The sequence below is a fragment of the Pelobates fuscus genome, chromosome 10 (assembly GCF_036172605.1).
Source record: "Pelobates fuscus isolate aPelFus1 chromosome 10, aPelFus1.pri, whole genome shotgun sequence".
NCBI classification, from domain to species: Eukaryota; Metazoa; Chordata; class Amphibia; order Anura; family Pelobatidae; genus Pelobates; species Pelobates fuscus.
The window spans coordinates 7,671,870-7,685,610 of record NC_086326.1 but is presented as its reverse complement, the minus strand read 5'-3'; the positions used below and the strand labels follow the sequence as shown (position 1 = coordinate 7,685,610).

At 44.7% G+C, this 13,741-nt stretch overlaps 1 protein-coding gene across 1 annotated transcript in view; it reads right to left on the bottom strand.

Moving 5' to 3' along the window:
- The window catches only part of ABLIM1 (actin binding LIM protein 1), a 207,104-nt gene that overhangs the window by 38,122 nt on the left and 155,241 nt on the right, over positions 1 to 13,741 (bottom strand). The window contains exons 9-12 of the mRNA XM_063434108.1: positions 10,378 to 10,455; positions 8,949 to 9,104; positions 2,476 to 2,511; positions 2,023 to 2,152 (exon numbers count right to left, since the gene is read on the bottom strand). Of these exons, the coding sequence (XP_063290178.1) occupies positions 2,023 to 2,152; positions 2,476 to 2,511; positions 8,949 to 9,104; positions 10,378 to 10,455 (400 nt within the window). The remainder of the gene's footprint in view (positions 1 to 2,022; positions 2,153 to 2,475; positions 2,512 to 8,948; positions 9,105 to 10,377; positions 10,456 to 13,741) is intronic.

Sequence of the window (13,741 nt, the reverse complement as noted above, 5' to 3'; positions counted from 1 at the left end):
GTTGAACCCTCACTTAACCCTAAATGTCCCGTGTGCCTAAGCTTAGAGAATGCATTAACTATAATGAAAGTGTAAAACTAGTTTTACTTACCTTCCAGGACCTGGCTGTGGTGCAGTAGCAGGAGTGCTAGCACGCATGTGCAGCCCAGGATCCAGCTGATTCCCCTCCCCGGAAGTGACGAGGGTATAGAAATCTGACGGGGTATAGCACAATGATAGAACACCGGCACTGATTACAGTAACACGCAGCTCGCTGGCACTGATTACATAAACACGCAGCGCTCCCGCACTGATAACAGTAACACGCAGCGCGTCAGTACTGATTACAGTAATATGCAGCACGCCAGCACTAATTACAGAAACATGCAACGGACCTGCACTGATTACAGAAACACGTAACGGTCCGGCACTGATTACAGAAACACGCAGCGGGCCGGCACTGATTACAGTAACACGCAGCGGACCTGCACTGATTACAGAAACACGCAGCGGACCTGCACTGATTACAGAAACACGCAGCGGGGCGGAACTGATTACAGTAACACCCAGCGGACCTGCACTGATTACAGAAACACGCAGCGGGGCGGAACTGATTACAGTAACACCCAGCGGACCTGCACTGATTACAGAAACACGCAGCGGGCCGGCACTGATTACAGTAACACGCAGCGGACCTGCACGGATTACAGAAACACGCAGCGGGGCGGAACTGATTACAGTAACACCCAGCGGACCTGCACTGATTAGAGAAACACGCAGCGGGACGGCACTGTTTACAGTAACACGCAGCGGGACGGCACTGATTACAGTAACACGCAGCGGGGCGGAACTGATTACAGAAACACGCAGCGGGCCGGCACTGATTACAGTAACACGCAGCGGGCCGGCACTGATTACAGTAACACGCAGCGGAATAAATTTGTGCTATGTAAATATCAGTAATAATAATAAACATGCAGTGCGTCACACCATCTGCTACTATTCAATAAACTCTCTATATGGCTCTTATCATTAGGACCCACTCACATATTTACTAAAGCTGGATCAGCATGATTTGTGCCTTTCACATCAGGTAAATATCAGAATCTTATAGTGAGAGGTAAGCAGTAACAGGGCATCGGGTGAGAGATCAATGTCCTGTAGGCAGACACTGGAAAATCTATGAAAACATTGGCAGTCTTATAAAAATCGCATAACACAACGCTGTAGGAGGAACCCGTCAGAGAGATAATACTTTCCCCTAAGGGTTAACTCACGCTCTCATTTAATTAACTGATCTGACAGATAATTGGAGAAAGTTGGGGATAAATGTCATAAACAGCAAAAGGCTGGACTGCACACAAAACCAAGATAAGAAATTAGATGTAACATCAGGGGTGGCATAGTATCTCTGAAACAGAGACAACGTGTGCTGTCTCTCCAACAGTCTGAGTTAAACTGTGCTGTCTCTCTGGTGATGAGATTTAAAGTGTGCTCTCCCTCCGGCAGTGAGATTTAGAGCGCGGCCTCTCTGGGAGATCTAGAATGTGCTGTTACTCCAGTGGTGAGATTTAGAGTGTGCCTGCTCTCTGACAGTAAGATTTACAGGCTATTTACTAAAATGAGAATTCAAACGTAAGGTAGCACAGATGACTTATAGAATCTAAATTAACTTAATGCTGCTGTGCAGTAACCAGGGGGAGGGGGTGCAGTAACCGGGGGGAGGGGGTGCATTTACCAGGGGGAGGGGGTGCAGTAACCATGGGGAGAGGGTGCATTAGCCAGGGGGGGGGAAGATATTACTATGTTATTAACAGTAGCAGCAACAAACAATTTCTAAATATTTCCAGACCATTAAAAGATCATTGATCCATTTCTTGTGGAAGGTTGAAACACACATTAACTTTCTCTGCTTTAGCAGACGGCTTGGTCTCTCCCGAAAAAAATAAATAAGACCAGAGGTTTGCCTTAACATTTAGTGCTGTTTGGAACTGTGACAACAGTCATGGATTCAATGTTACCTGTAGGTTTCCTGGTACTTACCGGGTCTGTGGAAATGTTGGGGGGAGCGCGACATGGTGGGTGTGTAATTATGGCGACTGTAGACAGGAGAATTAAGAGATCCCTGACTGGTAGATCTCTGGATCAGTCGATCACGTCCGTCCTGATAACCCTGAGAGAGAAAAAACTCAATGAAAGAACTTCTTCTCTTATCAAACTCTGTCAAGTCCACTCAATAAAATGTGACGTTTCTGGAATTCAAAATAAATTGAACTGAAAACATAACTAAACGTTTTCCAGATTTTTCCACTTTGCATATTTTGGTCTAAAATTAAAAACTTTAGGAAATAACTCTGGGGCTGAAAACACGCGAGGTCCTCAGGAGATAGATAGAGCAGGTCAGAACTTTCTCACCCCCTAGTGATTAGTTTCATTACTGCAATTTACAAACTGGAGCAAACACACATTGACACATTCTATCCAGAAAACACTCACCTCTGCCGATGGCGTGGGTGACAGGGTCCGGGGAGACTGCAAGATAAATCCCATGTCTATTATTACATGACACATTATCTGAGTGGGTCACTAAGCTCACATAACAAGGACAGAATATGAATGGATTTAAAGGGAAAGCATTTAGTACAGACAGGTTTTATATATCCATCAATTTGTTTTACAGAAACACACATTCGCTGCTGGTAGACAGAAAACATTAAGTAGATAGAGAGGCTCAGCATGTTTTATATGGCTTTTTTGGTGGGAAGGTTAGATTTGGCTTTCATCTACGTAATGAGTGACAAACAGGTCTCCTGAATCTTGTAGGAAGTAATTCACCCACCAGCCAGTAGCAAGCCTTGGGTCTCTGACTACCAGCCAGTAGCAAGCCTTGGGACTCTCACTACCAGCCAGTAGCAAGCCTTGGGACTCTCACTACCAGCCAGTAGCAAGCCTTGGGACTCTCACTACCAGCCAGTAGCAAGCCTTGGGTCTCTGACTACCAGCCAGTAGCAAGCCTTGGGTCTCTGACTACCAGCCAGTAGCAAGCCTTGGGACTCTCACTACCAGCCAGTAGCAAGCCTTGGGACTCTCACTACCAGCCAGTAGCAAGCCTTGGGACTCTCACTACCAGCCAGTAGCAAGCCTTGGGTCTCTGACTACCAGCCAGTAGCAAGCCTTGGGTCTCTGACTACCAGCCAGTAGCAAGCCTTGGGACTCTCACTACCAGCCAGTAGCAAGCCTTGGGACTCTCACTACCAGCCAGTAGCAAGCCTTGGGACTCTCACTACCAGCCAGTAGCAAGCCTTGGGTCTCTGACTACCAGCCAGTAGCAAGTCTTGGGTCTCTGACTACCAGCCAGTAGCAAGCCTTGGGACTCTCACTACCAGCCAGTAGCAAGCCTTGGGACTCTCACTACCAGCCAGTAGCAAGCCTTGGGACTCTCACTACCAGCCAGTAGCAAGCCTTGGGACTCTCACTACCAGCCAGTAGCAAGCCTTGGGACTCTCACTACCAGCCAGTAGCAAGCCTTGGGACTCTCACTACCAGCCAGTAGCAAGCCTTGGGACTCTCACTACCAGCCAGTAGCAAGCCTTGGGACTCTCACTACCAGCCAGTAGCAAGCCTTGTAACTCTCACTATCAGCCAGTAGCAAGCCTTGGGACTCTCACTACCAGCCAGTAGCAAGCCTTGGGACTCTCACTACCAGCCAGTAGAGCAAGCCTTGGGACTCTCACTACCAGCCAGTAGCAAGCCTTGGGACTCTCACTACCAGCCAGTAGCAAGCCTTGGGACTCTCACTACCAGCCAGTAGCAAGCCTTGGGACTCTCACTACCAGCCAGTAGCAAGCCTTGGGTCTCTGACTATCAGCCAGTAGCAAGCCTTGGGACTCTCACTACCAGCCAGTAGCAAGCCTTGGGACTCTCACTACCAGCCAGTAGCAAGCCTTGGGACTCTCACTACCAGCCAGTAGCAAGCCTTGGAACTCTCACTATCAGCCAGTAGCAAGCCTTGGGACTCTCACTACCAGCCAGTAGCAAGCCTTGGGACTCTCACTACCAGCCAGTAGCAAGCCTTGGGACTCTCACTACCAGCCAGTAGCAAGCCTTGGAACTCTCACTATCAGCCAGTAGCAAGCCTTGGGACTCTCACTACCAGCCAGTAGCAAGCCTTGGGACTCTCACTACCAGCCAGTAGAGCAAGCCTTGGGACTCTCACTACCAGCCAGTAGCAAGCCTTGGGACTCTCACTACCAGCCAGTAGCAAGCCTTGGGTCTCTCACTACCAGCCAGTAGCAAGCCTTGGGTCTCTCACTACCAGCCAGTAGCAAGCCATGGGACTCTCACTATCAGCCAGTAGAGCAAGCCTTGGGACTCTCACTACCAGCCAGTAGCAAGCCTTGGGACTCTCACTATCAGCCAGTAGCAAGCCTTGGGTCTCTCACTACCAGCCAGTAGCAAGCCATGGGACTCTCACTACCTTTAGATGGAGGAAGATACATGTATCTAGCCATGCTAAGCCTGCACCACATCCATTTTTATCCCAACAGGGAATGAAGAGCTGCAGGAGACTGGACAGCGATATCAACCAATGTCTGAGCCTGTAAGGTGTATCCACTAAACTGTGAATTGCAATGAATTGAAAATCTAAGTGGAAAATTCAGTCTGCAATAGCCAAGCTCTGACTACAGCAGAGTTTGAGATTTTTTGTAAAACTAGCTATTTTTGCCTACATTTTTTTCATTTAGCTTTCAATTCACCACAAATCACAGTTTAGTAAATATGCCACATGCACTTTTAATATGAATTATGTCAAATACCAATACATTACTAGTGGCTATGTTTGTTTTATGGAAGAGCTAAATATTTGAAGATCAGATGTGGAGTATTCAATTATTCAGGAATTCAAAGCGAATTTTAACTTTATGGGCAACACTGCTGAACTGCACAAATTCTTCAAATCAGCCATGCTTTCAGTCTGGCTTAGAATTGACTTTAATTCACTTTGAATTCCTGACACATTACTACCACATTAGCAGGAGGTCACACTGTTCACACAATTTCTCAGAGTTTCAGCTACCTAGCCTGATATTTAATTTTAGGACTAGCCATCAATTGAATTGTTTAAAATACATTTTTAAAAATACTTTAATATATATTAATATATTTTCGTTTGTTCAATATTTTAGAAACAATAATTGTATAAGTTTATCCAAAAATAAAATTAAAAAAATAAAATAAAATTAAAATAAATTAAAAGTGAAGTGGAAACCCATCAGGCACAGGAACACACAGATCGAACCTTAAATTCTCATTTCAACAGGTAGAACTGCCAGATATGTCCACTAGATGGCAGTTTAGCACACTATTATTATATTATTTATATAGCGCCATCAGATTCCATAGTGCTGTACACTATGGCTTCTTTTCAGCATTTTCCAAAGTTGCACACTATCCTAATTATGAGCCTGCAAACAAGAAGTACCGTATTTTTCGCTCCATAAGACGCACTTTTTTTCCCCTCAAAAGTGAGGGGAAATGTCTGTGCGTCTTATGGAGCGAATATGAAGCTTTACTTACCTGTCTTGCAGCGTTGGCCGGCAGCACAGGGCGCACCGCGGTAGTGGAACTTGAATTTCATGTTCCGGTTTCCGGCGGGACTGAAAGGAAGTGCGCACAAGCTGAGTGCGCACTTCCTTTCAGTCCCGCCGGAAACCGGAACATGAAATTCAAGTTCCACTACCGCGGTGCGCCCTGTGCTGCCGGCCAACGCTGCAAGACAGGTAAGTAATTATAGGACAAGGGGAGGGGGACAATATGGGAGGGGGATAAAGTCTATGGGGAGGGGGAGGGGGATGAAGTCTATGGGGAGGGGGATGAAGTCTATGGGGAGGGGGAGGGGGATGAAGTCTATGGGGAGGGGGATGGAAGTCTATGGGGAGGGGGAGGGGGATGGAAGTCTATGGGGAGGGGGAGGGGGATGGAAGTCTGTGGGGAGGGGGGGGGTGGAAGTCTGTGGGGAGGGGGGGGTGGAAGTCTGTGGGGAGGGGGGGGTGGAAGTCTGTGGGGAGGGGGGGGTGGAAGTCTGTGGGGAGGGGGGGGGTGGAAGTCTGTGGGGAGGGGGGGTGGAAGTCTGTGGGGAGGGGGGGGTGGAAGTCTGTGGGGAGGGGGGGGTGGAAGTCTGTGGGGAGGGGGGGGTGGAAGTCTGTGGGGAGGGGGGGGTGGAAGTCTGTGGGGAGGGGGGGGGTGGAAGTCTGTGGGGAGGGGGGGGTGGAAGTCTGTGGGGAGGGGGGGGTGGAAGTCTGTGGGGAGGGGGGGGTGGAAGTCTGTGGGGAGGGGAGGGTGGAAGTCTGTGGGGAGGGGGGGGTGGAAGTCTGTGGGGAGGGGGGGTGGAAGTCTGTGGGGAGGGGGAGATGAAGTCTGTGGGGAGGGGGAGATGAAGTCTGTGGTGAGGGGGGGAGATGAAGTCTGTGGGGAGGGGGGGAGATGAAGTCTGTGGGGAGGGGGGGAGATGAAGTCTGTGGGGAGGGGGGAGATGAAGTCTGTGGGGAGGGGGGAGATGAAGTCTGTGGGGAGGGGGGGAGATGAAGTCTGTGGGAAGGTGGGAGATGAAGTCTGTGGGGAGGGGGGGAGATGAAGTCTGTGGGGAGGGGGGGAGATGAAGTCTGTGGGGAGGGGGGAGATGAAGTCTGTGGGGAGGGGGGGAGATGAAGTCTGTGGGGAGGGTGGGAGATGAAGTCTGTGGGGAGGGTGGGAGATGAAGTCTGTGGGGAGGGTGGGAGATGAAGTCTGTGGGGAGGGTGGGAGATGAAGTCTGTGGGGAGGGTGGGAGATGAAGTCTGTGGGGAGGGGGGGAGATGAAGTCTGTGGGAAGGTGGGAGATGAAGTCTGTGGGGAGGGGGGGAGATGAAGTCTGTGGGGAGGGGGGGAGATGAAGTCTGTGGGGAGGGGGGGGAGATGAAGTCTGTGGGGAGGGGGGGGAGATGAAGTCTGTGGGGAGGGGGGGAGATGAAGTCTGTGGGAAGGTGGGAGATGAAGTCTGTGGGGAGGGGGGGAGATGAAGTCTGTGGGGAGGGGGGGAGATGAAGTCTGTGGGGAGGGGGGGGAGATGAAGTCTGTGGGGAGGGGGGGAGATGAAGTCTGTGGGAAGGTGGGAGATGAAGTCTGTGGGGAGGGTGGGAGATGAAGTCTGTGGGGAGGGTGGGAGATGAAGTCTGTGGGGAGGGTGGGAGATGAAGTCTGTGGGGAGGGGGGGAGATGAAGTCTGTGGGGAGGGGGGGAGATGAAGTCTGTGGGGAGGGGAGGAGATGAAGTCTGTGGGGAGGGGGGGAGATGAAGTCTGTGGGAAGGTGGGAGATGAAGTCTGTGGGGAGGGTGGGAGATGAAGTCTGTGGGGAGGGGGGGAGATGAAGTCTGTGGGGAGGGGGGGAGATGAAGTCTGTGGGGAGGGGGGGAGATGAAGTCTGTGGGGAGGGGGGGAGATGAAGTCTATGGGGAGGGGGTGGATGAAGTCTATGGGAGAGAGGAGAAGACTATGGAAGGGGGGGGACACTATGGGACAGGGGAGAAAAAAAATATTCTGTACAAACTGTCCCATAGTAAGAAACACTATGGGACAGTTTGTTCAGAATATTTTTTTTCTGGGTTTCTTCCTCTAAAAACTAGGTGCGTCTTATGGTGAGGTGCGTCTTATGGAGCGAAAAATACGGTAATCAAAGGACAGATCCTGGCATCGATAATTGGTAGCATCACGGCTCCTGATCCCAACAGCAACACACACTGAGCCGGATCATGTGCATGGTTGCATTTTGTGCGTGCTCATCATTAATCCTGGACGCTGCAGTTGTCATTGTATGGCAGCTTTGTGAAAAATAATGAATGTTCTAGTTGGGACAGAGAGTTCGGTCAATCAGCACCAGTGTCCCATCATGTTTCTCTGCATTTCTTTCAATGTCAGTGTTTTTACATTCATCTTATGTCCATTTGTGCCTGTAATGGCTGGAAAAATCGTGAAACAGCTTCCTAGAAAATACTGCCAATAAATGAGATTGATAATTTGACTGAACAAAGAGGCCATTCTCCCCAGACAAAACTGCCACGATCTTCAGCTGACATTCTAGATTTTGTCCGTCTATCAGAGTTAATTAGCTATGAGTCTATAAAATACCCTTACTAGACCTAAAATTGGGCTGAATGGACTCCAGATTCAATAATAATGAATACCCGACATTTATCGAAATGGATCTGGGCCCATATCGGGTCAAACTGAGACCTTAACATTCCTGGGCCTGTCCTAGAACTCTGGTAGGGACAATGGAAGTTGAATGCTTGCTAACTAGAGGATAGCAGATGCCATCGGGGTAGATTGGCAATTCTTGTCTACATGTTACAATTCAGTTTTCAATTCATTATGATTCACCGTGTAGTTGTCACTAAAGTTGAGTTAGTCGAATAAAAACTAGAATATTAATAAAGCTCAACCTTAATAGCCTGCTGAATCATATTACATTATTTGTAAAAGTGCAATGATTCCCTATCAGCAAGAAGAACAGAGAGGACGCAGACAGACAGTGGAAGAAAGCAAGAGAATTATCACGTGGTTTAAAGCCCACGTCCCACTTACTCTCTCACTGTAAATGGAGGATCGATCACTTCTGGGGCTCTGAGGCTGCAAACAAAAGCCATTTTGTTATTTGCCACATTTATTATAAGAAAATAATATTAACTATAAATGTAACACTGTTCATCGTTTCGGGTAGAAACCCAGCCCGTGGACTCGATAACAATGATCCGGCAGATATTATGCGACCTCCTTAATAGCAGGAAAAAATCACACTAATTATTATTTAATCATGTATTCACTTAGTGCACGAGTGAAGCAATAAATTATCAGGCCTCTTCAACATCTATTTTGATAAAACCACCATTTTCCCTCCCAGAAGATGGAGCTAATAGAGAGAATGACTGCTTACCTCTCCCATACTCTGCCTGTCCTGACGGTCCTCATAGGTAGATGTGTAAATGGATTCATAAGTTATAAGATCGGGGCGCTCAATGTCATAAATGGCTTTCACTTTAGGAATCGCCGCCAAATCCTTGTAATCCAGAACTTCGTTGTCTACTTTCGCCTGAAAGGATACAGACATTTACTTGTGAATGGAACCTAGTAGAACATTTCCAGAGAGGATTTTTTTGTTAGAAGAAAAGTTAGGAAAACATTGCGAGGCTTGCAGGATGCAAATCACTGGCCACCCCAAAACACATCCCTGTCTAAAAATCATTTACCTGACAGTCTGAATCTAGCCAGACAGATAAGGTAATTAATACTGTAAGGGTAGATACCTGGCAAACTACAATCTGAAAGTGTGTATCTGTAATAAATGCCTTTTAAAGCACTGGGGGATCCCTTGCAAGATTAATTGTACCCCAAAGCTGATCAACAGCTGACAATAAATAGCAGATAATCCCTGGATTATTATATAACTGAAAACTGCCACGATATACTGTGTACAATATATAAAAATCTTTGTTTTTGTGTTATTGAGTTTCTGAATTGCAAATCCCGACAAATACCAAAAATGGACCTCTTCATGACAGGTGATGTACAACGACTGTCATATTATCGTGGGATTTTCCTCTCTGATTGCCCTCAGGGGTTTATATTACTCGACTTGCGCATTCGGTTTCAAAGTGAATTGCAATTCGTCTGTTTTCTGGGCAAACGGTGGTAACTTTGAAACACTATATGGACATATCCCGAAACACAATGGATGAACAGTTTTGTTTGTTTTGGAATTCAGGGTTCCGCCCATGTTGCCAATTAATATATAGTATATAAAATATAGTTTTTTTTTCTTTTCCTATTTTCCTCTCTATAGTTGCTTCTTCTAACTTAATCTGTGAACCAAATGGAAAATGCTCCTGTCGGTGTACGGCGAGCTATATACAGTGGTGATATATAAAGTTGTATATCTTTTGCAGTATACCGATTGGCCCATTTTCACATCTTTCTGCTTCATCTGAATCGTTTGGTGTTTTTTTCTGAACCGGTCACATAGACGACATTTGTCAAAACCAAAATGTCACACGGATGAATCCTAAATAGACTGACAACTTTTTTTTTTTATGAATTGCTTTGGCCAAACCAAATTGTATTCTCGTGTAATAAGTCTGGTAATTACTGCATCGATGATAATACACACATGCGTGTGAAGTGCGTTTTGTTTTTGTTTGTATTTTCCTGCTTTTGTTTTTGTTTGTATTTTCCTGCCTTTCCTGAGGTGCTGGCGGACAGGAAGATGAGCCTTGACGCCGCATTCATTATAGACTGTAATGGGGCAAGTTGGGAGCATGTGTGACTACTGAGATATACACACAATGTCCGAGACTGACAATACTCACACAAATCGTGTGTCCTGGGGAGCCGGAGATACTGGAACCAGGACGAGAATATACACTTTCAGACGATGATCTCATGGGCTGCGAAAAAAGAAACAGGAGATTTGATTGTTTTTATAACAGAAGTAACAAATAATAAATGAGCTAACTTCTAATATGGGCTACAACGTTTATAGGTATCAGTAAAGGCAAATACAAAATGTAAATAAAATAAACTCTCACAATAATGCACTCATAAAAAGAAACGATACACAGGAGTAAATAAATTCATTTAAAAACGTATGCAGGACATTAAATCCATGGCTGATAAACGGCATATAAAATATTTATAAATACTCCATACCCCACGCCAAGCGAGCCGGGCGCCTTTCGTTACTGGAGGGCACCGTATCTGTATCGACAGCTACCAGGTCAATAGCTTTGGTGCTAGTTATCTGCACTGTTTTAATGTCCTGAACATATTTTGAAATGGTTAATAAAAAGGTGAATTTACTGATTTACCCCGTTGTTTTGTTCCTTTTTGACAGAGTGCATTATTGTGAGATTTTCTATATATTTTTTCTGGGGTTAATGTTAAACTGCTCCCTTTTAAGTAATCACTTATACGTTCTGTTACTTTCTGCGTATCAATTTTTCTAACTTTTTTTTTTTTTTTTGTGGGGGAGAAGTAAGCTATTGCACTAGCTAAATTATCAAATGTACATTGATAAAGGCCTAAATCAGACTCAGGGGAGTCAAACAAGAAAGCAGAATGTGTAAAAGAGCGACACTTCACCCAATATTTGTACTAATACGAAGATTGATAAATTTGATAAAAGAATTAATAAACAATACTTCTTAAAATCCAATTGATTGTGTGCCTCTCCCTGTCTTATTGTCTAAAAAAAATGTACTAATCCTATCCCTCCCACAAATCACAAAAGAATTGCCCCGATTTAATGATATAGACAATTCGTCTCATTTAAAGATTAATCAAACTTCCCATTAATGAAGTCACGTGTCGCTGAATGATGATTCGGAACATACAATAGTTTAATCGTCTCAACATCTTTACATCTGATTTTATTTAGAAGTAATACAAAAAGTATTATGACTTTAAATCATCTTTGTGTGAAATTATATATATATATTTCTGATAGAAATAGTAGCTTTACCCTCTAGTGGCTGGCATATTGTCAGGTTATCGCTGTTCCTACAGAAGCAATGCTTTCAGCTGCAGGGTTCATTGAGATGACGTGGTCTGAGTGCCTATAGTGTCTCTTTAAAGAGTCAGTTCATTTGCATGAAATTCCCTGTGTGTGCCTTATATGAAGACTACTGTGTAAGTGTGAAGTTCAATTACACTAAATGAAAACTGAGTTAGATCAAATAACTAACACAGATAATTGACATTATTGTGTCCTGGATTAAAAAAAAAATCAAATGTTAAAGGTTTCACTTGAAAAATGACCATTTTAGTTTTAATTCCAACAATTCCTTTAACCCCTTAAGGACACATGACGTGTGTGACATGTCATGATTCCCTTTTATTCCAGAAGTTTGGTCCTTAAGGGGTTAAACTCTTCACACACTGTACGTGAGGTTTTAGCCTTTTAAAGGGGTAACATCACGTATCTTCTTTCACATAAAACTTGTGTTAACCTTTTTCATGTGACCTGTTTAATTTTCTTATATTATATTAAAACACAGAGAAACACGTCTTGTTTCACCTTTGTTTATGCTCTCTCTATATATCATAGGGATTAAAGCCACCTTTACATTTAGTCAATTAAGCTGTTAAATAGTAAATCTGTATTTTAGACAATATAACCTTATTTATAATATGGATTTTTAAATTCAGCTTTGACAAACACTCCTTGGTTTGGGTAGTAAATTAATGGGTTATTTACATTGAAACTCTAGTAAGCACTTGAATTGATCAGATAAAATGCCCATGTTTAAATAGGTTTTCTTTGGAAGGAAAATAAATAATGTTTCGCACCAAATGTGACTTAATGAAGCAATTAGGATTGTATTTACACTCCTATAGAAGCTAACTAGATTGTGTAGGTAATTTATACGCGAATTAACTACTCGCCAAAATGTATTAACACTGACAAAGCTATCTATTAATGAGAGAGAGAGAGAGAGAGCAGACAGGAAGGCACTGAGAGAGAGCGAGAGAGACCAGACAGGAAGGCAATGAGAGAAAGAGAGACCAGACAGGAAGGCACTGAGAGAAAGAGAGACCAGACAGGAAGGAGAGAGAGAGAGACCAGACAGGAAGGAGAGAGAGAGACAGACAGGCAACGAGAGAGAGAGACAGACAGGCAACGAGAGAGAGAGAGACAGAGTGGCACACATAGACAAAGAAAGAGAGGCATACAGAGACCGAGAGAGGAACACCAAGAAAAAGCAAGAGAGGCACACAGAGACAAAGAAAGAGTGTGGCACAGAGGGAGAGAGACAGAGAAGGCACATAGAGACAGAGAAAAGGAGACACACAGAGACAAAGAAAAAGTTAGAGAGTCACACAGACAAAAAAAGACAGAGGCACACAGAGACAGAGAACGACAGGCACACAGACAGATGGGCGCACAGAGATAGAGAGAGAGGGAGAGGCACACAGACATAGAGAGGGATAAAAACTGTAAATGTAGTTTAAATAATTTATTTTACATTTATAAACAAAACATATCACATATCAAAAACCATTTGGGGTTATTAACTAAAGAGCGGATGAAAATGGAATTGCACCTTTGGCATTGTATTGGAGATATTTCCAGTTTATTTGCAATTCTTTGTCTATTGTCCAGAATTCGGAGTCTGGTGAATACACCTCATTGTGTTTACATTAAGGAGGCGATTTTCACACAGACCCAGCAGAATGAAGGAAGACAGGAGAGAAATGAACCGTGTCGCAGCTTGGCATCTGTCCAGCAAACAGGGTCCACGGCAGAGAAAAGCCACAAGGGATGAGGACCTGTGTTATAATAATTACTGGCAGAACTCCCTAATTACTCTGAGAGTTTCATGGTTAAATCATGTTTACACCAACGACTTACATGTGTTTATACGTAGACATGTATTGTGCAACTCACCTTTCACAGTAATCAAGCCAGTCCACTAATTATAGGCCAAGATGTTATTTAATGTTAAATGACTTTTTGGTTTGCTTTTTAACTAACGCAGACAGATTATGATTATTACACAAAAAATAAACATTAACAGTTGCTTAGAATGTTTTTGTTTTTTTCACTAACGCAGACGGATTATAATTATTATACGTCAGCCGTGTGACACAGTAACAGAGGGATTGAGGCCCTGCTCAGTGAGTTTACATGTTAGAGGGAGTGGGGTATAGTGACACAGTAACAGAGGGATTGAG